Raw genomic sequence first — 24,238 nt, 5'->3', positions numbered from 1 at the left:
AGCTTGCATCTGTAAGAAGCTGATAACTTTGAAAATTGAGGTCAGGAGTGTATATTAATGAGAGGCCACACCGGCACAAAGCCTGGGACACGTTGCTCCTCTGGTTTTGTCACAGATCATCAAGCAGGCTATACCTTGTGTGCTGCTGCTGCAATGCATCCTTTCCTGTAGTTTGCTTGGTGGAAGACCCTGCAAACCTGCCAGGTTCAAGCTGCCTCCGTAAGCTTCAGCAGATGGGTCTTATATTGCAGCTCTTCCTGCAGGGTCAATCTTATCTAGTGGCTTACAGGAGGTTTCCCTCTTTTTATCAGAAAGTGTATGCACTGACACAATTCAGTCTTCTAAAACAAAACTGATTGTCAGCAGACAAAGAACAGCCAGGCCTCCTTTGTTGTTATAACCCAGATCCCTCTGATCCTGACGCTTGGGCTTCTCCTTTCTAGGAGCAAAACCTTGCTTGACCTAAGCAGATGGAATCCTTTGACTGGGAGGGAGCAAGCCTGCAGCTTCTACACCCTGCTGCTGTCTCAGTGTCCTCTTATCAGTTTGTCAGGCTGGCTTTCTAACAAAACCAAATCCCTTCACTTCAGCTCCCCTGCCTCAAGGATCATCCTTCAGTTATTACAGCTATGCTGTTCACCTTGCCAGACCTATGCCTCCCAGCACATGCTTAGCAAGGAACTTGGTGGTTAATTGTGGTAAGACCACTCTGTCTCCAGTTAACTCCTCTGCATCTGTGTATCCTCCAGTACTGAAATTCATGGATGGAATATGCTAATATGTTATCTTTGTATTATTATTATAACGAAAGGCCTCTTAAGAAGACAGATGACAACAGAATCTCTCTAAAATACACTCTGACTTCTACACCCTAGTCCTTTTCCCACTATACCTTCTGCCTCTCCTCCCTTAAATCTGCTTGGATAGTTGCATCTCCCTTATGAATTTCTTCTGCATTCTAACCTAAGATACAGCTCTATTATAATGACTTTGATAGTTCAAATGAGTTAAATGCAAGGTAAGAAAAACATGCAGAAATGTGCCACCTAGAGGGAACTGCAGGGTTTCAGGTGTTCAAAAAGTATGTAATACACCTTGGATGGGTTTTTTGCCTGTCCAAGTGCCCTCCTGCCTGAGAATTGCAAGGGGTTTGTTTGCTCCTGGATGAGCAGTGTTGGAAATGGTTCTGCAGCTCTGCTTGTGCAGAAGAATCCCTTGGGATGCTGCCAGAAGATTTTTGCCTGGACATGCCTTGTTGCTAACTGTAAGATGCCAACATAAAATTCGTGCAGTACATATCCGTCATCAGGAATGACTGAACCTTTATCTTGGTCTTCAGACCTCAACAGTTCCTAACAGTCACATGGCCTTGGGCTTCTTGGTATTGCCTCCTTTCATTCTTTCCTTCATATACATTCTGCCCATCCCAGGTAAAGCAACCTCAGCCAGGACCTGCCTTGCTTTACTCCCAGCCTCTGTTGTGGTTCTTTCCTCCTTCACTTGGTATACATGTATATTCTAGCTAAAGCTAAATGCACAAGCCTGCTTGATGACCTGAACCAAATTCTTTTAGACCCCTTAGTAAACTAATCAACCGGGTACTGAAAAGCGGCCGAGGTTTCTCTCTGTTGGCTTGAAAGGTAACACCAGGAGCATCAAGAAATTATGTAGAGCAGATGCCATTTGAATAGTGATGTTCCCAGGCCACCAGCGCTTGGAAGCTTGGGGAGCTCCACATGCATGTATGTCGTCAGCTCTTCTTCAATACAAACAAAAAAATCCATGCTGGTATGCGGGGAAGCTAAACAGGTTATGTGAGGTCTACAGCGTGTGTTGTGAGAAGTTAAGCACTATAGCCAAGCACTGAGGGGGTTTTTCCCCCTTTAAGGCAGAAAATGTTTGCTGTGTGAAGTTTGGCTTTGCACTAATTTGTATTTTATTTGAATCCTAATCTTCTGGGATGTCTAAATAGTTATATTAAAATATACTTGACTTAACCAAAGGAGTTAATGGGATGTTCCTGGCTGCCAGTGGGGCCTGAGCTTTGTCTCTTGGAAGAACAGGACTTAGCCCTCTGGAATTTCTCAGTGCTCTGAGCCCGAAATGGGCACAGAACAGGTAATTTGCTTTCACCATTACTTACTTTTTTCTGCAGGGAAACTTACCTTTCATAAGAAATTAAATGGGGAGGCAATGGTTAATGAAAATAATGGCTTTTAGAGTTAACAATGATTCCAAATTTATTTGACCTTGTATTACAGCCATAATTGTCTATTCCCATTTTCCCTGCAGTATAAATAATTCCTATTGTAAATCCACATCGCTCCCTTGGAACTGTGTCGCTTTTTTCTGACTAGAGACCTGGCCCATTATTTTTCCTCAACAATGCGCGTCCTATATTTGCTTAAATATGTAAATGCACTGAGCTAATTTTGCAAAGCAGGAGCACTTGAATGTTTGCATTTCTAGTGACTGCTTAGCTCGAAGTGATATTTTTACAGCATAAACTTTGCATTTCATTTGAGGGCTCTTAAAAGCTGAAATGGGGAGAAATAGGTAGATTGTGTTCCTGCAAACTGGCTAGCCATCCAGATGCGTGTTTTGGGAGTGCAGTGCAGTGCATGGTGTGTTGTGCCAGGTCTGGTATCTGTACACACATGCATGAGGGAACCTTTTAAGAGAAGCTGGTATGGTATATTTTTAAGCTCACTGACAGTGCTGAGACGAGATTCATGAATGCAGTGGCAGTAGCTGCAGGTGGACGTGTGCATATTTGTGTATGACTTGTAAGCCAGCTTCTTAGTACCTTTCAGTTGTCCTGAGACCCATGAAGCAATGACAGTTTGTACCTGCTGAGTATCCAGCCCTGTTTTGATCCACAGATCAGACACATTCTTCCCTGAAAGGGCAGCCATCTGTGCATTTCTGTACTTCCTTTACAGCACTGCTCTGAAGTGCTGCAATTTGGTGCCCTCATCTCTGGTAGAGATGCTGTTTTCAAGCCAGAGACGGTTTTAGCATCTGGCAAAAGATAGCGAAGTTTCACTGCTAATCCAGTTTAAGGGGAAAAAAGAAAAACCGCAACCCACGTGGGGCTGGGGAGGGAAATACCTCTTTGTTTTTGTAGATGGAGGCTTACACTGCAGGTTGACATTCCAGCAATATTAACTTCATTAAGGCAGGAATGCAGTGCTGCATTCTTGGGAGGGAGGGAGGGTGGGTGGGGACGATGCTGGGCTGGGGAGGAGCAGGACCCCCAGGGAGAGCTGATACATCAGGGTGTCCTCCTCCTTCAGCTTGGCTTATTTTTGGGGTTTATGTGCACCTCAGTAGGCATGATGGTGACCTGGAGTCTTCAGGCTTGGCATGTGGGCCCTCCCAGAGTCATCTCTCTAACCTAATTAACATGATGGAGATAAATAGGGGCTGTGGGTAACAGGTGGCTTTACTTTGGTATAACTGCTCTATCATCCTTTTCCCCTTTCTGTCCCAGTATCCTTGTGTGATGGAATGGCTCAGAGTAGATCACTGCACTTTCTGTTGCCATCTTTCCCTTGTGGCTTGATCCGTCATGTATATATGTATCCATCATTTCCTGAGCAAGAAGGGGAAGCTGACCCCACAAGTTGTACAGCCATGCAGGTTCCCTACCTGCTTTACAAGGTGGCAGCTAAACGCTGTGGTGCTGGCAGAACCAGTGCAGGCTTTACCCAACACTGCTGTGCCAGGAGGAGCAGCCGCAGTCCTGCTGCGGGAGCCTGTCATAGGGCAAGTATCCCTGCCCTGGGACTGCCGAAGCCCGGGGAGGGATTGGGTGCTGTGCTCGTGTTATCCCACGCCTCTTGCTTGCTGTACAGTCGCTTCCGAAATAAGATTTTACTTACTTTTTAAGAAAAAGCTTTACGGTGAGGTGCTTATCAGCTTGGCAGCTGACAAGGAACAGAGACAAGCCCAAGAGATACACCAAACCCATCTCTGTCACTGGCTTGGGCTTCTATCAACCTTCTTAAGGCAGTGTTATCTGATCTTAATGGGCTTAGAGAAGCAAGGGCTGGGGCCAGCATAGCCCCCCAGCTGCCCAATCTTACAGGCATAAGTGAAAAGGCAGGTACAAGATGCAGACTCTGTGATGCTTAAACCTCTTTTCTTCTCCTTGTCAAAATAGCAAAGCAACTTCTATATCACCTTGTGTGCTACAGCACTTAAATTGCCACCATTAAATTTTCATAATTTCTGTAGAGCGGTTTCAACAGAGCTGTTAAATATTGTGTTGTATGTATATGTATGTAACATGTCAAGCAACGTGGTAAACAGAAGTGTAATTGTATTAAAATTATAGCTGCAATCAGTACAATGCAAGAAAGACCATAGAGATGGAAAAGGGACTTTTTGGGGATTGTCCTCTTTATTTTTGTCCAGTGCTCCTGGTATTTTACGTAAGGCTTCCTGTTAGTGTGGTGTATGGACCACTGTGGTTTCTTTCTCTTGAGGTGGGGGCTGAAGGAGGAGGCACTAGGGGGTTGTTTTGCTTGCTTGTTTTTTAAAAGCTTGCAAAAGAACTATTTGCTGTATCTGCCCCTGTAAGGAACTGGAATGCTCTGGGAGGATGGCTGTGAGGTAGCTCCCTTGAATACCTCCTGTAACTGGAACTGTGGCCTCTGCCAGTCCTTCATCTGCTGTACAAACAAAAGGGCAGGCTCTCATTTGGCTTCAATCTCCATTAAATAGATTTCACTTATATTCTCTCCTTCCTTTTTTTTTGTTTGGTATCAGAAAGCAAAAGCCAAAGTTGGAAAGTCTGGGCTGGTCGTCAGGGACAGAAGGTTGTTTTGTGAACGGTTCTTTTTTTTTATTTTGTCTTCTTAGTTTCCCTCTCCTTCTCTCCACAAACACGCACACACACCCCCACACCCCCATTTCCCTTCTTTTTCCTCCTCTTTTCATGTCTAAGGAACAAACTCTTCAACTGGGTACGTAAGTCGCCTGTCAAAGCACTTTCCTGGACAAGACCAAAGAGTAGAGGGACTAGTCAGGTGAATGCTCAGCTGGCATTGCTGCTGAAGCCTGAAACACCCATCAGGTTTTACTATTATGATTATTTATTTATTATTAAAAATTATTATTAAAGAGACTTGTGAAGACTCTGGAAAAAAATCTTTTACTGTCTGAGTTATTTTGGATTCGATAATTGGTAAGCAGTGAAACAAAGCATTGGCTTTGAAAGCAGCATAAAGCTCTTTGAAGATGATGTGCTGTTCAGGCTGTCTCTTGTTCACCTTCACCGGGGTGGAGAGCAAGTCCTGCTCTTGTGAGAGAGGCCAGGTTTCCCTTCCTTTTATTCATCTTTTTGATCTATGAAAGAAGTGAGCAGGAGATTCCAGGCCTTCTGAGGATGTCATTTGGGTTTGGTTCTCCTCCTTGTTACCATTTTGGAGGACCCAATTCATATGTAGAGGATGAAACCTGTCAGATACCTGACCCTCTACTTGCTTATGCCATGTTGGGCCGTGGTAATACATGGTGGCAGAGTGTAAGTTTGGGTAGGGCTTACTTGTTTGATAATAATAAAAAACCTGAATCTGCTAAACTGGCAGCACAATTAGCTTGGTAAGGTGATGCTTCCTTCTGTAAGTGGTTTCTTCCTTAGAAAGCATTTCTGGTGAAGGTGTTTGGGAAACTTCAGCTCAGCACCTTGTGAATTGAGGCAAAGCTGACCTTGCTTCCATACTGTCTGGGGTAGCACACATACTGAAGAGACTTAGTGCCCTCTCTTTTCCCTGCCATGTCTGTTCCCTGGTCAGCTTTTTTTTGAAGTCTATTGCTTGAAACAACTTGTATAGTCATCTAAGTATTTAATGAATAAGAATTAGAAATTCTTTAACACTTAATTCCTTTTCCTCTTGTCTTTCAGATAATGAATATGTTTTTATAGACCTGGAGCAGAAGCTTAGCAAGTACTTTTCAAAGGAATGGAAGAAAGAGACCACCAAAGTAAGACAAATGTTTAAATTTGCTTTTGTATTGGACTACACAGTGAAATTAAAGCTCTTAAGCTAAGGTCCATGAAGCATTTCTTGAAGATGGTCTGCAGAATGCTGTTTGGTAGCAAGGTGGTGTCTTGTGCATGGCTGTACAATTAAAAGAGCTAAAACAGCCCCTTACACAACTGTACCTGAGCAATAGTAGCTGCATGGTTGCTGTTTAGCTGCTACAGGAGTAGAGAAGGTCACTTGGTCGGTCTTTCTTTTGAGCTTAGCCCACAAAGAGTCTGGAGGTCTCATTATTGTGCTTAAGCAGAAGAGACTAAATGACAGTTTGTGACTTGAACCTGGTATGAGGAAGAGGCTGGTGCTGTGACTCTTCCAGAGTACATACAGAAGGACAGTGGAGTGGAAGGAAGGATATTTTGTTTGAGAAGAGCCTTAGTTCTTTAAGGCTAGCCAGGCTTGTCAAGGGAGAGAAAAGCTGCGTGAAATAAAGACAAGCCTATGTAATTGTTTAGTGCTGATCATTCAGACATGATAGTGCCTGTTTGTGTGTGTCATTATTAGAGGAGCCACAGTCTAGAACACTGTGTAGTATGCAATTACATTCAAATATCTTAATTAGCTCATTATGACTTTTTCCACCTTCCTTAAGGGTTTTCACTTGCCATTTCTGCTGCTTAGAGAACTTTGCAGATGACTGTTGAGGTTTGGGGATCTCTCTTATCCCATACTGCTTCTCCCAAATACATGAGGGTTACTTCAAAGGTAGCTGCCAGTTGTGTAGAGGGATGTCTGTCCAGCCAGTGAGGATTTCCTGGGGCAGGTGTTTCTGGTCACCTCAGGATGGGGTATGCTTTGTGATTGCTTTGAGGCTGGATTCTTGCAACACTTTTTAAGTCAAGACAAGTGGCAAACCTCTGGTGCAAGGTGGATCGTAAAAGGCTGGATGAGTTGTCATTGATAGTACTGAAGTCTGAGAGGAGCTAGGCTGTTGGACTGGGTTAGTAGACAGGGATTTCATTCCCATGAAGAGGTTTCAGGTGGAAAGCCCAGTCCAGCTGATAATATAGGGTGACTATGAACAAGTTCCAGAAGAAGAATAATGTGTAAATATTTGCATGATGATCAAGAAGTTGCTGTCTGCATCAGATGTGCACAGCATGCCACATACTTGTCTCAATGAGATGGGTCTGACCAGCAAAACCTTGAAGCTGCCTGTGTGAGCAAAGTTACCTGTATGAACACTAAAGAAGTGAGTGGCAGAGTAGAAAAGATGAGAGAATGAGCAAGTAAGATAAGATGTTCCTTTTTTATTTCCCTTCTTATTTATTTTTTCTTTTTTTTTCTCCTGTTTAAACAAGCCTCCAAGTCTGAAAGGTAGGCTGGAGTTAAAACAACAGCAGACTTGCTGGCTTTCTTCTAACAGACATCTTCAGTGTGAAGCAGACATCAATGTCTCCTTTTGGTCTGTGGCTGCAGGAAGGTGTGAATAACCAGCCCTCAGCCCTGCCAAACAAAAGGCGAGGAGCTAATATCGGGCTGGTGTGCCTGAGCCCGGGGCAGTAAATGCTGCACGCAGCAGCGCGTGTGTCCGTGCTGAGTGATGTGGTGCGGCACAAAGGTAGCTGGTTACTCCTAGGTGTGCCAGCATGGCACACAGCCCTGCCGCCTTGCCTGGTGCTCTAGGGAAGCTGTGTTCAACCTGCTGCGTTCAGCACTGATGCACTGCCAGGTGCTGAGCTGGGTTACTCTGGGCCAGGCTGGGCATCTCCAGGCTACACTGGGACTCCTTTATATTAACTTATAATTCCATTGCCCCCATCCAAAACTTTCTACCCTCCCTGGGATGTTTTGCCATTCAGCCCGGCTAAATGTTTTATGATGCCTCGCTGTTGTGAGCCTTCAAGACAGTCGGATCTCCTCCCTAAAACTTGCTAAGAGCAGAAAATGAAAAGCAGTGTGGAAAGCGAGCTTGGGAGAACGTTACCAGTCGGGTAACAGGAATTTTGGATGCTGAATGTTACTTAATTTGTCTTCTGTTTCTGCTCTAGGGAACAGAGAAATTCAGCCCTCCTTTTGTTGCGTTCTTTAGAGTACAATACTACGTAGAAAATGGAAGAGTAATAAGGTAAATTCCCTTCTGTGGTAGTTTTGTGTGTTTTGAATTATTCACTGTTTTCTTAGGAGCCAAGAAAAATAACATACATTTGTTGAGCTCATCTCTGTGAGCTCTCAGAAACAAGCTTAAAAGATCTGCTTTATTTTTCTTTTCTTTATCTTTTTTTTTTTTTTAAGACCTTCACAGACTTTCTCACCCAGCCGCCATGAATGTTTTGCCCTTGAATCATACTCCTTATCCCTATGAAAATAGTGACTGCTTTTCCATCTGTGTTTGGAGAGCAGGTTGAATGACGACAGTATCAAAATACAATTAACACTCTTCTGCTTGCGTCTTTTGGTTGTATGAAAAGCATCAGATGAATACACCAAAAATATCTATCTATACTGCAGAGCACATGCTAATAATTTTGAATCTGATTTTTTGTATTTGAGCAGTGCTCTGTACAAGTCTATTCTTGGAAATGGACTTTTGTAAGCAGACAAAAGAAATTACTTCATAAGTTTTGCATTTGGAGTCCATTCACATGGAATATGGGCTGCACTCAAAACACCACCACCCTCACCCCTGGTACAGAACAAAGGATGAGGTAGTTAAAAATGAACAACTGACAGAGTTAATTTGCATCAGCACTTCTGGCATTGCTGTGACCCCAGGGCAAGCCAAGAGCTGGGATCATTTGGGTGGATTAAAATCTTTACCAAATTTTTGGCATTTGTTCTTGTCTTGAACAAAGCTTGGTGGTTTTTTGTTTTTTCTCTCTCTCCATAGTCTTTCATTTTGGATACAGGGGAGTCTTTCTTCTGGAGTCTGGCTGGCTGTTAAGTGTTTTTCATTTAGTTTTGCTTATAGGTACAAAGGGAGATTGGGTATCATTCTACCACCTCTGCTGTACATAACCTTTAGCATCACAAGCAACTTTCTCTTGCACTAGTAATTTAACTGGGGAGGTTTGTGGAGCCATGCAGAGGTAGTTGCACAGCCCCTTCAGACTATACACACACACTTTTCCAAGCAGACTGTAGTGTCCAGCACCTCATCTGTATGTACGTGTCAGCAGCCTGCTTCACATGAGCTCGTACGGTGGGGGCTGTGTGGGTTATCAGTGCTATGCGATAGTTATGCCTTATCAGACTATCCCTGTTTAGCAGCTTGAGGAAGAAGACAAAAACAAGCCCAAGGCTCCCGTGTCTTTTGATCTACCTTGCAGGGAATTGGCTGTTGAAAAGTGCCTTGAGCCTAAGGCAAGGTGAAATGAAAAAGCAGTGCTGGGTTTAGAGGGGAAAGGAGGACAGGTGTGCAAGAAACAGGTCTGGAATTCAAGGGGGTTGGCTCTCCTGATTGCTACGGGCTTTCCAGAGAAACAGAGTGCTTGATGTAGTCAGTCTCCAAAACAGGTGTGATGTGATTTTTCTTTCATCTACCCCTGCCCAAACTTGGATCTCCTGCTCAGCAAGATAGAAGCTACCATTTCCCATGTTTGTACAACACTTGGTGGGAGAAGACCTTGATCTTGGCTTAGTGCTCCCTACACACAGCTGTATCAGGGTGGCATTGGCACACATCAGGAATGTCAGAGTTTAACCCCTCCTCTCCAAAATAGATGTGTTTGAGGGGCCTTGTCTGAGCCCGAACTTCTTCAAGTAAATCTGCCTTTGTCTTGCAGTGATAAGGTGGCACGGCAACTCTACTACTGCCATCTCAAAGAGCAAGTTCTGATGTCTCGGTGCAACCACAAAGAAGAAATCTACTTCTTGCTGGCTGCCTACAGCTTACAGGCAGACTTAGGCAACTACAGAGAGAAGGTCCACACTGGCAGATATTTTGAACCTCAGGCTTATTTCCCACAATGGGTAAGTTTTGGGGGATCCTTCTGTCAACAGATTGTATGTGCAGCAGGAGCTATGTCAAGGCGGTACCTAACTGCAGCCACACAATATCCCCAACTCCCACTGCAATGATCAGGCAGAGAGGTAAAGCAGCACCCTGAATTCCCTCAGGAGACATCTCCTCTCTTTCCACTGGATGTAGGTGCCCGTTCCTCCTGGGCTCGCTCATCAGTGAGGTGGGTGGTGTGTAACCTTCCTTGGTGAGGGGAATGTATTGGTGTCAAATTAAGAGCTCTGACAGTGTGCCTGTCTTTATTTAATTCTTCTATGGCTTAAAGGGTTGCATGTTTGCAATGGTACATCAGCAAGATCTGCACAACCTAAGCTCTACAGAAAACCTCAGGGCCTTGAAGCCAAGTCCGTTGCCCTTTGTTCCTATCTCTGGGATGGTTAGACCCAAACCCTAAGGGGTAGTACTGCTGTGCAATGCCTCTAGTGCTTGCTTTGTCATTAATCTCTGGCTCAATTGCAGTAAGGGAAGGGCCTGGAAATGGTTTTGAATGTTTATTTATAAGCATGTGCGCATGGGCTGTGCCCTTCAAGACTCACAAATCCAAGAGTTGGTTTAGTTGTCAAATGAAGGCAAATTAGCTAAGACACTGTCAGAGCTGGTTACCTACAGGGAGTTCTCCTCTGGTGGTGAAGCGCCAAGGAAACTTGATAAACACTTTAGTGTCCATAAAAATAGAAGAGGAAGCTAGCTTTGTTGCAGGCACATCCCTGTAAATGTGTGATGTCGGGTGGAGCAGGATGTTCCCTGCGACCTGGACAGACCCTCCTCTGCAACCTGATTTAGTTCTGGAGCCCCCTTCTCTACTGTGACAGCAGATTTCAAGCCCAGATGCCTCAAGTAGTTGGTCCCCAAGCAAGTTGTGTCTCCCTTGATAGGTGGCACTGTCCCCTGCTTTGGGGAGAAGGTTCAGAGCAGTGACAGGGGTTGCGCTGGGGAGGCAAGGCTGGTAGAGTCTCCTTCATGCACGAGTCCCAGCCTGCCTGCCTTGCTGTGCAGAAATGAGCCTTTCTCCCAGACAACAGGCCTTCATCCCATGCTGTTCCTTGTTATGGGTTGCCTGGCAGAAGATAGCTAACAGAGGGCTGGAAAAGGTGGGTCTCATGCGTGCTATTTCTGGGGCAGTTAAAAGTCTTATCACAGACTATTGCTCATCTGGCAAACATTGCAAAGGCCAAGGCAAAGCCTGGCTCGCCTGCACTGAGCCACAACCCCAAGGAGGTATGTGGGTGACTTTTTACATCATTACAAAGAGCAAAATCTGGCAGGCATGGGGACGCTTCTCTCCCTGCCCCTGGGCTTCCGTGGGGAGATACTGAGTGATCTCCTCCTCCAACACAAACTCTTCCTCCAACACGTGCTTCAGATCATTTGGCCAAAGGCTGCCTCAAGCCTTGTGCTAGTGAGGAGAGGTGGTGCTGCCCTGAGGTGATCAGCCTGGCTTTGAACTGTGGTGTTAGTGCATCTCTTTCTGCTGACATGGCACAGCTGATGGCATTAATGTTGTCTTCCACCGAGCCCAGCCTTCCTCGTGGGAGGGCAACTCATCTGGCAAGGCATGCTGAGGAAGGCAGAGGTGTTGCTGAGCAAGTAGGGGGCTTAATGTAAACTGGGTGGTGATTAGGGTCTGGTTGTTTTGATCCTGGGCAGGTTGTTCCTGGCAGGATGTTCTCAGGTATCCAGTGGGATCTAGTGTTAAATGCCCCCACTGGTGAGGGATTTTATGAAGTGAATTCAGCCAATGCCCCTCTTATTTGTCACTGCTGCTCGTGGTCTGGAAGGGGCCAGTCTGGAATGGGAGGCGGCCGGGCTACCCTGTAGCCTTGTATGGAGAGGGCATGTGGACAAGCATGGAAACTGGGCACTTGCAGGGCAAAGAGCAAATGGCCCAGTGTGGGTTTTAATAGTGCTCAGCAAAGCCGCGTGCCTGCCAGCTACTCCTAACAGATGAAAAGATACTTTGAGATAGTGTTATCCACCCCTTTGAGGATGGAAATGCTAAATAAGCTAATGTGTAGTTTCTGGTCTTAAAAGGACTACCTAGCATTTCTGCAGTGTTTGGAGATGTTTCTGTTGATTGTGTTGGCATGCAGAGCAATATTTGTTATCTGCCCGTAAGTATTTATGGATGCCAAGGGTTAGAAAAACTAATTCCGGTAATTAAAAATGAAAAGAGCTGATACGACCTCTGTAGTCTTGGTCTGTTATGATTTTGCCATCTAGGATCTGTTTGGAGACATTGGTATCATCTGCTTTAAATGCTTATCCTCCAGGGAGGTAGAGGTGAATGTGGACTAACATCTTGAGGGACTGAATGAACCTCCTCCATCTCCAGTCTCTGCTTTCCTGCCTCCTGTGGGAATTGCTGAAGAGTTGCTGACCTGTTTGTTTTCCTTGTGGTTTAGATAATTGCAAAGAGGGGGAGCGACTACATCTTGAAACATGCCCCAGAGATGCACCGTGAACAGCAAGGGCTGAGCGCTAAGGAAGCAGTGCTGAAGTTCATTAAGGAGTCCTGCCTGCTGGAAGATGTGCCTGTCCACTTCTACAGGCTGCAGAAGGTTAAACAAATTCCTTCTTATTTTGAACTTCTCTCCCATCATTAACTGGGTGCACCACTGAACTTGCAAAACAAGTCTAAAACTTTCAGCCTGTGAGGCCTGTCCCCGCAGACAAATCCATTGTCGATACACAGGTATAGCTGGAATCTAGTTTTGTTCCTTGGCCAAGAAACTGGCACCAGAGTGGCAAAACTTGATTTTTGTCCCTGGCTGTCAGTAAACTTGCACCAGGGAATCACAGAGAAGCCTGTTTTTTGTTGTTGTACAGTCAGTTGAAATGGTGACAAGAGGTTGGCCAGCTTTCACACAAATGCCATGTAATAACTGAGGTGACACTGAGTCATCCTGACTTTCTTGCTCCATTCCCTCTCCAACCCTGTCAGAGTGGTTGGTGTTTTTTCAGCTGTACGTCAGTTTTTGGATTCCTGCATTGCTTGTCCCTGAGTTTTAGGCTCCTTGCCCAAGCCAGCTTAAACAGAATGTGCTTCATTTTTACACGCCAAGACAGTTTAGGTCTAGAATTAGGAGAAGTTTTCTGTTTTGCTTAAAGTGAGTGAAACCTGCTTGTGGAATTAGGAATGCCTTGGATCTCTTTTTCCCAAATGGCAATACTCCACTTTGTGAGACTCATAATTAAATATCTTGGTTGTGCTCAGTGGGAATTATGTCTGGGAGTTGTTCGTGTCCTTTGACCAGATCTAGCAGTTCTAGTTACTAGAGAAACATCCATCTTCTGGAGGAAATAAGCTCCAGTTTGGTCTACAGTCCAGGCTTAGTTTCAGTTCCTTGCAAACTGTAGATGCTCCCCTACCTCTCCTTTATCCTCTTTGTTTTGATTCTAGCACTGTTAATGATGCAGGCATAACAGGATTGGTTACACTTGAATACCATAAGAAGTCCAGCTGGTAGGACAGGATACAGTTTATATCTGAAAGCACTGGGGCTGTGAAATTGGTTGTTGTTAATATCAAAATTCCTGTCTAGCTTGAACTTCTATTTTACTCATTGCTAGCTCCTTCATGTGGTGTTTGATCCACAATGTGCTCTTCTTCCTGCTGTGTGACACAGTTATCTCATCTTGTGATGAGATTTCCTCCTCCTAGGTGATACCTGGGTCACACACAGGGGTGCCAGGTGAATGTGTTGGTGTGCTGGCTGCCCTGAGATCTTAATAGCAGTTACTTTTGTCTTATGCCCTCCTTATGGCTGCTGCTGAGGTTGGGAACTCTGAAAGAAAACACAGCACTGAGCACTATATCTCCGCTCCAGGCCAATACTGATTTACAAAACTCTTTGGCCTTAGGAGGCAGAAAGCATTTCTTAGTAACTTCATACTGGAGACACGGATGGTACTGGGACAAAGGGAGAAGTATTGTGATGATACAAGCATAAGGCTTGTATCTTGACAAGCCAGATGAGGAGAGAAAGTTTTAATGGAAAATTTGAGTTCTGTGAGCCCATAAATCTTTACCCCAAAATTTTCTTCTTCCTCCTCCTAGCAAGAAAAGTATGTGTTCCCCTCCCTAACTCTGTCATGCCAGGAAGGACTGAAAGAACTAGTTTGATATTTTTTCGGTCTTCAAGTGAAGGAATCTCATTAGAGACTGAGTATGTCATACCAAGATACAGAATGAGGAAAAACAAGGCAGTATTCTGACAGAGCTGCAAACATTTAAGATCACCTGCTCCAAACACTGAGGTCGAAAGGTTAGGAAGAAAGTTCCTGTAACTCTGGGCATTGATTAGCTCCCTCCCTGCCAACGGACACCTAAGGACCAGCAAGTCCTTGGGGGGAGCAGCAGCACTGTGGCACAGAGAAGGGGACACGTGTCTCTTCTGTTTCGGGCTCCCTGTCACCTGCAGAGTGAATGGTGCATGTTCATGGGGACAGCAGAGACAGTGCCTGGCAGTGTGAGAGGTTACAAGGTACCTCTGAGAGCAGTAATTGTCCGTGCTATCAAATCACTAAAGCTACAGGATTCCCTGTCCAGGGCACCTAGGGTGTCTGTTTGCTGGTAAAATGCTTGAGTCGCCCAGCAAGAGGGGATTTTAGGTGTAGATATTCCAGGGGTCAACAAGGCAAGGTGCCTTTTACAAACACAATAAAAACCAAACGAGCTGATGGCATCTGCCTGATGGAGGAGTCCTGCTACCTCTCCTGCAGTAGGTGCCAGAACGAGAGCGTGGTCTTTGTAGATTAACCTTTTACACTGAGCTCTTCTGTTCTTTCAGGATAAGAAGGAGGATCGCCCGACAGTTATCCTGGGCCTGACCCTCAGAGGAATGCACATCTATCAGGTAACAGACTGCTGTGAAAGCCTTCTGGTGTAGCATTAACTCTGACCAGCTCCCTGTCCTCCCCCCCCACGGCAGCTCCTCTGCCTCCCCTGTGAGCACCAGGCTCCGCATATCTCACATTCTTGGTTGTTTGCAAATTCTTTGCACATCGCTGACTCCACCCTGTACCTGCCAGTCCCTGTGTCACTCTGAGCTTGATGTATTGCAGGAGGTGAACCACGTTCGCCAGCTCCTCTACGACTTTCCCTGGTCACACATCGGGAAGCTGGCGTTTCTGGTGAGTATGACGGAACGGAGGCCATCTGGCAACGGGCTGTCAACCTGGGACCTGGCAAAGCCATCGGCCTGCCCGTACTGCCATGTCAAGTCCTGTTGCTCATACACACAAGACTGCAGCTATCTCTGGTAGTTTTGTGGCTGGAAACGTGCTCATTTCACTGGCATCTCTCCTCTTTATGCAGGGGAAAAAATTTGAGATCCAGCCAGATGGTTTGCCCTCTGCACGGAAACTGGTTTACTACACGGGTTGCCCCTTCAGGTCACGGCACTTGCTGCAGCTCCTCAGCAACAGCCACCGGCTCTTTCTGAATATCCAACCTGTACTAAAGCAAATCCAAAAGCTGGAGGAGGCTGAAGGTATGTGGTGGAAGAGTAGGTGACTGGTAAGGGGAAGAGTACAGCATGTTAGGCTCTGCTGTTGCTTCACACTGGCTGCTCTCTATCTAATTAATGGTGTTTCTGCCTTATCAGGAAGCCAGTGAGAGAAATAGGTGTTAGGTATGTTTGAAGTCCATTACTGGGAAGTGTTTATGGCTCCCACATTGCTAGGCTGTGATCAGAAAGTGTGAGTGCAGTAGAGGGGGAATATCTTACTTTAAGTAAGGAGATCCTTGCTCTGTGTGCTCCCAATTTGTGCACATTTGACACATGTTTTGAGTGGAAGTAATTTTGAATAAAAAGCTTTCCATTGGAATTAGATCTTACTGTGTTCTAGCAGCCAGTACAAGTTCTGAGCCTGTGTCTTAATTTCTTAGTGCCTTTTACTAAAGACTGCATAGAATTTAGTATATAGTGTCTGACAGTTACAAGCTAGGAGTTGCAGGGGCTAGACACAGCCTGAGAGCAGATCAGGGCTCCCAGAATTTGTCTTTTCTGATGGGGTCCCCCCTCTGTAGGAACAGTGATTTGAACTCTGACGGTCCCTAGTATCCTTCCAGGCAAACTTCAGTCATTTCACCACCTCCCAGCTTGCCCCGTTCCATTTTCCAACTCTGCAAGCTGGGTCTCCTACAACTTCTCAGCCTGCCTCTCCCTGGTGACTGGTTTTAACGCATTGCATAGGTTTTCTTTCAGAGGAATTGTCTCTCCTTCCCTCTAGCCTTCTCCTGAATGCCTTTTTCCCCCTACTTCTTTCCTAACTGCTGTTCCCTGCTTTCTCCATTCACACTCTCTCTGTCTTCTCTGGGGTTTGTAAGACTTGTGTCATTATGCTCAAGGTCAGTAGAAGTCAGCCAGCAGTAGCTGGTAACTTGTTCCTTGTCGGAAACTTGTTCCTGGTTACTTCCCATCTCAACTAACTCTAAGGAGCTTAAGTGGTGATCACTGGTCATGTGGAATCAGTGTACAGGGCAAGGCAGTCCGTGGTCTCATCTAGCTTGGTTATTTCTGTCTTTCCCTTCAGTGGGGTTATAGAAGTGGCCTTGAGCTGTGTGGGTGCAACCAATGGCATGTGCCAGCCACGTGTAGAAGGGCTCACTAACCAAGTGTGTGTGTGCGCAAAAGGCCCTAGGTTGTTTTGTGTCTGCTAGTGTCTCATGGATTTCTTGACCACCCTCAGCACACCTCTCTTTAGATAACAGATACAAGCCATTGGAAAATCATTAATAAATCATTAATAAATGCCAGCCACAGCGATCCTGTTCTTGGCTGTCTCTGCACATTGGTGGCCGTTTCAAGAAGTGATCAATGCACCCTGTTTTTCAAGACTGACTTAGGTTAGCTTAGGGCAACTCCCCCCCACCCCCCCTTTTTTTTCCTTTGTCCTTGATTTTGGGAGCTACTGTTTTCTGTATCATAACTGCCTCTACCTGCCTGTTCTGATTCAGGAGATGCCGGGTTTACTGCAAGCATGACTCACTAATTCTTTTACAACCAGCTGAGCATCCTAGTATCTGCTGAGCAAACAAAATACAAAGCTGTCCCTGTATCTGTTCAGTAGCTGCAGCAGTTGTTTCTTAATGGTCGGGTTGTCCCAGTCCATGATTATTTTTGCTACCGTTCCTTCGGTCCTGCTTAAAGTTCCCACTGGTTTCTCTCATCTTCCTTCCTCAGAGAAGAAGCGCTACCGGGAGTCCTACATCAGTGACACGCTGGACATGGACCTGGATCCGTGTGATAAGAACTCACGTGGCAGCGGGAGCAGCGGGGGCAGCCGGAGGGACAACCGCCTCTCGCGCCAGTCCACAGGGAGTCACGGCAGCTCCCACACGTCGGGCATCGAGGCGGACTCCAGGCACCGAGTGTCGGTGGAAATGTCGGTGGATGAGCCCTTCAGCATCGACCGCGTGCATAGGAAAGAGAAATCCTGCAGCTCAACCATCAGCTACGGCAGCTCAGGCATTGACAGCGGCAGCAAAGGGCGGGCTGAAGACGACTCTCAGGATGACGGTAAAGAATTTGGAGATGCAGAGCAACTTCTAAGCCTGCTCTTGTCTGCTCCTGCAGGAAAACGGGGAGTGAGAGAATGTGAAGCAGCTTGGAGCAGAAGTGTAATGCTAACCCTACTCCTGCTGCTCTCTTCCTCCTAGAGCTTGATCTGGCAGTAGATGAGCCAGAGGAGGTGCCTGTAGATGAGCCTTTAGAGGGAGACCAGTTAGAGGAGGCCACTGTGGGAGAATCTGTTGAATCTCTTCCTCTAGATGCTGCTAGCTGCCAAGGTGAGATGGCTTTCTGCTACTGCTCAACGCTTTTCTTTAGGCTTTAGCACCAGGCATAATCTGAGAGATGTAAGAAAGCTGTATCTTCTTCCAAACAACTGCCAGTACTACTTGCTGCTCTACTGCAACATGTTTTGAAGTCAGCTCATCTAGACGTTAAAGGCGAGCACCCTGTATTGTACAGTGCTGCTCTCTGCTGTCCTCCTCAAGGTCTCCCTTCTCCAAATTTGCCAAGTTTATACTCGGTTAATGACAAAAAGATAACTGAGGTAAACCTTTTATAGTGAAAGAATTTGTTTTAAAATCTTGTATACCACAAAACAGACAAGGTATGCAACCACAGATTAACAGGCTAGTCACAGGGATGAATAGGTAAAGTTTTGTGGCTTGTGATACAGGGAATGCCAGAGAATGAGATCACGCAGGAGCTGTCTGGCCTTAAGACACACAGCCTTTATAGCAAAGCAAGATGGGTGAATATGGGACACATTGGTGAGAAGCTGTATTCTTGAGGTTTTTAAACGTTAATCCTTAGGGGCAAAAAGGAGAACTTGTGAGCAAAACTCGCAGAGCTCTGAGGGTGCTTACTGATGTATATTTATATCTATAAGCTAGCACTGCTTGAATGTGGCCTGTGAGAACAACTTCCCTTTTCTGCAGCCCACAAAACCTCAAATCTGCAATGCTTCTCACTTCTTCCTTCTCCTTTGTAGCCATAAATCAGGAATCGCTGTCTGTGGTGCAAGTCACGCTAATAAAAATGAGAGGCCAAAGTGTGGAATCCCTTCACCAGGTAAGGGGGGTGCTTGGCAGGAGGGTCTGTGTGTGGGCATTGAACCAAGGTCTAGTGCAATGGAGACAGCTGTAAATCGGGCGACCTTAACTGGTCTGGATTGGACTGATTTTTAACTGGTGTAACCAGAACCAGCTGTTGGCCAGCTACTGCTCAGTAGGAGCAGGATGAGAGCAGCCTTTGGATCCAGAATAGTATAGAGAGGTTTGGAGCCATCGGCGGGGAAATCTTGCAAGCCAGCTTTGTCTGCCTTAGGCTTCCAGAAATGGGAAATGGAAAATAACCCACTTCCAAATTTTCAGTGCGAGATAGAGCCAAGACCATCCATGCAGTTTGGATGCGTTGCAAACTTGATAATCTTCCTGTTCCTGAAGCCAAAAGGAGCTCACATCAGAGCAAAACCAGATGCTCAAGCTCCTAATTACTATCATTTGTGTGATTATACTATGCGTGTGCTTAAGTCTTTGTTGTCAACATTTTCGTTTCATTAAACCCTTGAGAAAAGGCAACTATATATGGTAAAATATGTTATATTGTAAGTTGTGCTTGGAAAATGCCTATTAAAATGTCTTTCTAAGGCCAAATAATATTTCTTTTCAAAGTATAGCTGTGTCCACTGTGGTAGAAAAAACAAAACCAAAACCAAGCCTCCACCATTTCTTCCTTTTCTGAATCCAAATTAGCCTTATCTGCTAAAAGAATGGTTTAGGTTTTTAATTTTTTTCCAAAGCTGAACAAATCATAATGAACTTATTTGTATACGAGTGGAATGTCTTAAAGAGTACAAGGCAGGGAGCGGGCATCTTGCTTAAAGTCATGTTTTTAATGTTAATGCTTTTACCAACACATGCTTTCACATATTAATTGATTAGGAGGCGCCTGTTTTATAAGAATATTTCTGATCAACATAGGACTGTCTAAGCAATTGCAAAGACCTGGCTGCCACTTTTATACTTTAAAAACCCCACAAACTTCCTTACAAGGCCATGCTCGGTACTGGGTTTCCTTAGCGTTGACTGGACTATACAGCCTCTGCCTGTTTCTGGGAGCGCAGCTGAGCCAGCCCAGGGTTTCCTCAGGGTAGTTGTTAATTCCCATCCTGTGGAGGTGAGAGAAGTGATATGGGAGGAAGTTTTCTGGGTTTCTAACAGAAGTATCTTGGTTTAAAAATTGTATTCCTGAAATCAGCCTTAATATTAGCATTTAAAAGCTTATTATTAAGAGACGGAGCAAGAAAAAAACAGGTGGGGAAGTTGGAAATGCCTGGAATGGTCAGTAATTTCTCCACGGAGGCTGAGTCACTACAGCTTGTGTAGCAAGACGCTGCCTCTGGGAATTACTGCTGGTATGTCACTCCTGTTTTCTTCATTGCTAAACAAAGTTATGTAGATGAAACTGTATGTCACACTTAGTTAATTTTGGACACCGTAACACCATTGGGTGTTACACCATTTTGGACACCATTAGTTTGCACGGTTGCCTTCTGAACCTTATTTTGAACTTATTACTCTTTCATTAACTCAGCGTGTTCAAGCAGCTGGGGTAACTTTTTGTTACGTGCACTTCATCCATTTGAGGATGACTGCACGGATCTGCCAAGAAGTGCCAAGTCATTCGGGTGTCAATACCTGGCAACTATTTGGTACACTGTACTGGACACTGAGGACACTGTGCAAACAGATCAGGATCTGGCCCAACGTGGCAGGGCAGCTTAATGCACTTGTAATTTCTCAGTGGTTCACAGTTTCTTCATTAAGCCAACATCCTTCAGGCTGGTGGGGCTCTTTTGAAGGAGTGGAAGAACAATTTTGGGAAACTTGTAGCATGCGTAGCTAGCAACCTTAGGCTGTGCCTGAGCTCATTGTTCTTATTCCTGTGTGTCTGACTGAACTGACAGGTCAGATCGCTCAAAAGCAGGAGCTGCACAGACCAGCACAGCCAGAGCTTGGATGACATCCGCCTTTACAAGCACCGGCACCCACCACTAAGTGCCACGCTGTCTTCAGACACGTCCCACAGCTACACGTTTGGCTGCAGCCTGGAGGATAAGCTGTCTATCTATGGCTGCGTTTATTCCACAGCAGACTGCAAAACCAAGTCTGCTCTTTATGGGAAACGATCCATGAACTGCCTCTCCTTGGATCTTCTGGGAGAAGACCAGCTCCCAGAGGAATTTGTGGTGTAATGAGATTGGAGCTCTTCCATACCAGGAAATAGCTCATCATGGAAATATATACCTCATTAACACATGTGATGTCACTCTGGTTCTTGCAGGAGATTGTGAGCAGCTTTGTTAATTCAGGTCCATAATCAGTAAGTGGCATCACTTCTGCAGATCTGACTCCAGGGCAAATCAACTGGAGTGTAGCACTTAATACTGGCATTTGAAGTGTCTGTCTGAGCAGAAAATGGAAGTGGCCTGCGCCATTAGCAGTGACACAACCGACATAGAAACCAAAAACCCTGGACCAAAACTGGCGCTGAGCTAGTAAAGCAAACACTGTGTCTTAAATGGATTTATCAGAAAGAAATTTAAAGTCTATGTCAGTTTATCTTCCTGCCTTTCTCCTGTGGTCCACTTGTGTTAACCAAACTATCTGTACACTAGCATTGTCTTGAGTTTGTGCTGCTGCACCACTGCCAACAGCTGTCAGGCCAGGATATACTCTGAGCACATTTGAAGGGCCGTGTATGGAAGCGTCTAGCCTGTTCCTGTTGTAATGAACACAAGTTGCCTGTTTGCTTTACTGGGAGCAAGACCTGCTCTGCCAGGAGTTCTTTATTTTTTTTTCCCTTTTGTTGTTTTGTTTTGTTGTAAGCATCCAGCCAAATACATTGTGTGTGCTTTTTTCCTTTTTTCTTTTTTCTTTAATGCAACAAATGGAACTGTCTCTCAGCTGCCTACTACTGCTGCCGTGATGCAGATTGGTAAATGAATGCTTACATCTTTGGGGAGATGGGGCAGGGAATAAAACAAGTGACTTGTCTTCTGTGCTCTCAGAAGCAGCTAAGTTAAGGGCGTTAATTGACTGGCTCTTAAAGACAGGAGTGTGACTGGAGAATTTGTCCAGTCATGATCACCCCTTAACACTGAATCATACTTTAATGTTGTTCTTTTCTTTGTTTTTAATAAATCTGTTCCTCAGAAATCTTTCCCTCTGCTTAGGAGGCAAGTATGGACCAGAGAAAGTCACTTTGGAAGGACAGACAGAGTGACTGTGTCCTACTTAGTTGTGGATAGGTCATGCAAATGTGTGTGTGTGGTGCTGCAGGGCTGGCAGTGGTGGAAGTGTAGGGTGTTTGTGTGCCAAACCAAGGGTACTTGTTTGGTGATTTTGAGTGGTGGAGCTGGCTGTGCTGGCTCTCACTAGGAAAATAATGGTAATTATGCTGTTTGTTTGAAGTGTTTGGTGTGGAAAACATCCTGCTACCTTGTTACATCCAAATAAGCATATGTTTGTTTGATTTCCTTCCCTGTCTTCCCCCAGGACCTCCTCCCCAGATCAATTCCCAGCATTTGGGAAGCTTGTACTTACAGGCATGTGTAACCTGTACCCAGCTTTTGACAACCTTGCAGGTGGAAGCTAATAATTTTTTGGCAAACTCTAGAAGTAGCCTGATACTATTCTGCTAGTTAAGGAAGTGTGTGTTGTGCAGCATTGATCACTCAAAAGCTGAGGATAGCCAAATTCAGGAAAGGAAGGAAGCCCGATCACAATGAGGAGGGTTGGAGCTGCTGCTTTGACGGTGGGCTTGCAGGCTTAATCTTAATCATGTTCCCATAACTTATTAAAAGAGCAAATCTATGAAGTTTGTCATCTTGCTGTGCCTATGCAAGTGAGTGAGGTGTAAAGACAGAGTGTGCAGGTGCATCTGCATTTACTAAAGTGTCATCAGTGGCTGTACATCCTCTGAGAAGAATCCAGCACCAGACATTAGCTGTGTTTGGAGAATGAATGATGGGCACAAGCTCACCATAGTCATGACGTAATTGACTGTGCGCTCTTTTGATCACACTGTTCTTCCTTTTCGTAATGAACAATTAGAAGCTGTGTGTTCACCATAACCTTTTTTTTTTTTCCAAGCAAAGCCAAAATGCCTTTACAGAGTACTTGAGGCATCCAAAATAAACTCTGCTAAATGGATCTAAACGGACGAACGGGCCAGTCCAGCCTCCTGTTGCCTGGGGCCTGTTTGGCCAGAAGCCATGGAAGACAGGCACAGCCCGGATCCGGGAGGCCTGGGGCTGTGCTGCAGGGAGCAACCTTGTTCTTGCAGCCATCGCAGAGCTAGAGGGATGGCTTTTACTGCAGTGATGCCTGTCTGCCCATGGGAAAGGTGGGGGGGTCTGGAGCGCCAGTCCTGCTAAACTTGCTCTCCAACCGTGCAGACATACACTTACTTGTGGTTCTGGCACTGGTTGTTAACAGGAAAGAAGCTCAAAATTCAGTGAGTATAGTTGTTTGGAAAAGTGTCGTAAAACACACGTGTGCACCACATGCTCGCATCCATGCACGCTTGTCTCAAAAGACAACCTGCTTCAGCCTAACCACCTTGCTGAAGTGTTTATTGCCACCAAGCAGCTTGGTAGTTTCTTTTTGCAATTACTAAGCACTCAATGGATTTGGTGAAATCCACTTGTAATCCTGCTGTTGCTGGTTGTAAAACATACCAATACCGGAAAACGGTGTACTTGGCTCTTGCATGAGCATCCACTGCCTTGTATGTACATGAGGGTTTCTTGTATTTATTCATGGCTGGTGGGGACGGCAAACTCTCCAGGTCTGACTGTCTTCTCTCAGTGGTCTGTGCAGCTCCCTCCAGAACTGTAAGTTACATATGCGTATGAAGGGGAGACCGGACACTTTTGTGTATAGACTGATAATGAATTAATATCTTACAAGCACTGTGAATATCTATTATGCAAGTTTTTGTATTCATATGAAAAAAACCCCCAACCCTGTTCCTGCTAGTAATAGATTTATTTTTGTTTGTCTTTGGATTTAGGAGGTCTCATTACTTTCAGTTTGGATTAGTTTGGTAGAGGGCAATGTGTAAGCATTTATTAGCTGATGTTAGAAACTAGCTGCCAATATTTGTATATATTTGTAAAATACTCGTGGTATAATCACTCTATTTTAATGGTAAAAGTTTCTCCTTTCCATGAAAGGAATTTCTTGTTTAAAATAAAATATAAATAATTATATGTACACCTGCAATAAAGTATGGATAGCAAAATCTATTTGTGTAACTGCTTTTTTTTTTTTTTTCCCCCTTTAGGAGGTGCATGTCAGTGACATCTTCCTTTTGAGATAGGTAGGTTGTAGAAATGAATTTGCCACCAGGCTCAGTAACCCATCTGAGTTTGGCTTGTGATGGCAACCCCAGAGGCACTGTAGTCACTGGAACAACTCCTTTTCCTCCCTGCCACTCTTAGTAGCATGATGCCATAGGGGCCTCTGTTGGGCACTGAGGACCCAGTCAAGCCAGGTTGGAGTCAGTGGGAATGCTAATGGGAGCTGAATCTGACTGAAGAGACGAGTTGAGCTGCTCATGGTGGATTGTTCAAGAAAACTGAGTGTGTGCACTCCCAAGGGTGTAGAGAGATGTGCCAGCATCCTCCCAGGGCCTGCATCCAAGGACAG

At 45.2% G+C, this 24,238-nt stretch overlaps 1 protein-coding gene across 3 annotated transcripts in view; it reads left to right on the top strand.

Annotated features, from left to right (window-relative positions):
* FRMD1 (FERM domain containing 1) overlaps window positions 1-23,835 on the top strand; it is a 42,333-nt gene extending 18,498 nt beyond the window's left edge. For 2 of the 3 annotated variants that reach the window (XM_030499927.1, XM_030499925.1), the window contains 11 exons: window positions 5,912-5,991; window positions 8,039-8,115; window positions 9,773-9,959; window positions 12,411-12,566; window positions 14,799-14,864; window positions 15,073-15,141; window positions 15,326-15,500; window positions 17,196-17,531; window positions 17,672-17,800; window positions 18,514-18,593; window positions 20,491-23,835. In XM_030499927.1, the coding sequence (XP_030355787.1) occupies window positions 5,912-5,991; window positions 8,039-8,115; window positions 9,773-9,959; window positions 12,411-12,566; window positions 14,799-14,864; window positions 15,073-15,141; window positions 15,326-15,500; window positions 17,196-17,531; window positions 17,672-17,800; window positions 18,514-18,593; window positions 20,491-20,778 (1,643 nt within the window). In that variant the 3' untranslated portion in view covers window positions 20,779-23,835. The remainder of the gene's footprint in view (window positions 1-5,911; window positions 5,992-8,038; window positions 8,116-9,772; window positions 9,960-12,410; window positions 12,567-14,798; window positions 14,865-15,072; window positions 15,142-15,325; window positions 15,501-17,195; window positions 17,532-17,671; window positions 17,801-18,513; window positions 18,594-20,490) is intronic. The other variant, XM_030499926.1, reaches the window with a different exon arrangement.
* The last annotated feature ends 403 nt before the right edge of the window (window positions 23,836-24,238 follow it).

This window comes from Strigops habroptila, chromosome 10, assembly GCF_004027225.2.
Source record: "Strigops habroptila isolate Jane chromosome 10, bStrHab1.2.pri, whole genome shotgun sequence".
In the NCBI taxonomy this organism is placed as follows: domain Eukaryota; kingdom Metazoa; phylum Chordata; class Aves; order Psittaciformes; family Psittacidae; genus Strigops; species Strigops habroptila.
This window is presented reverse-complemented; position numbering and strand designations above follow the sequence as displayed.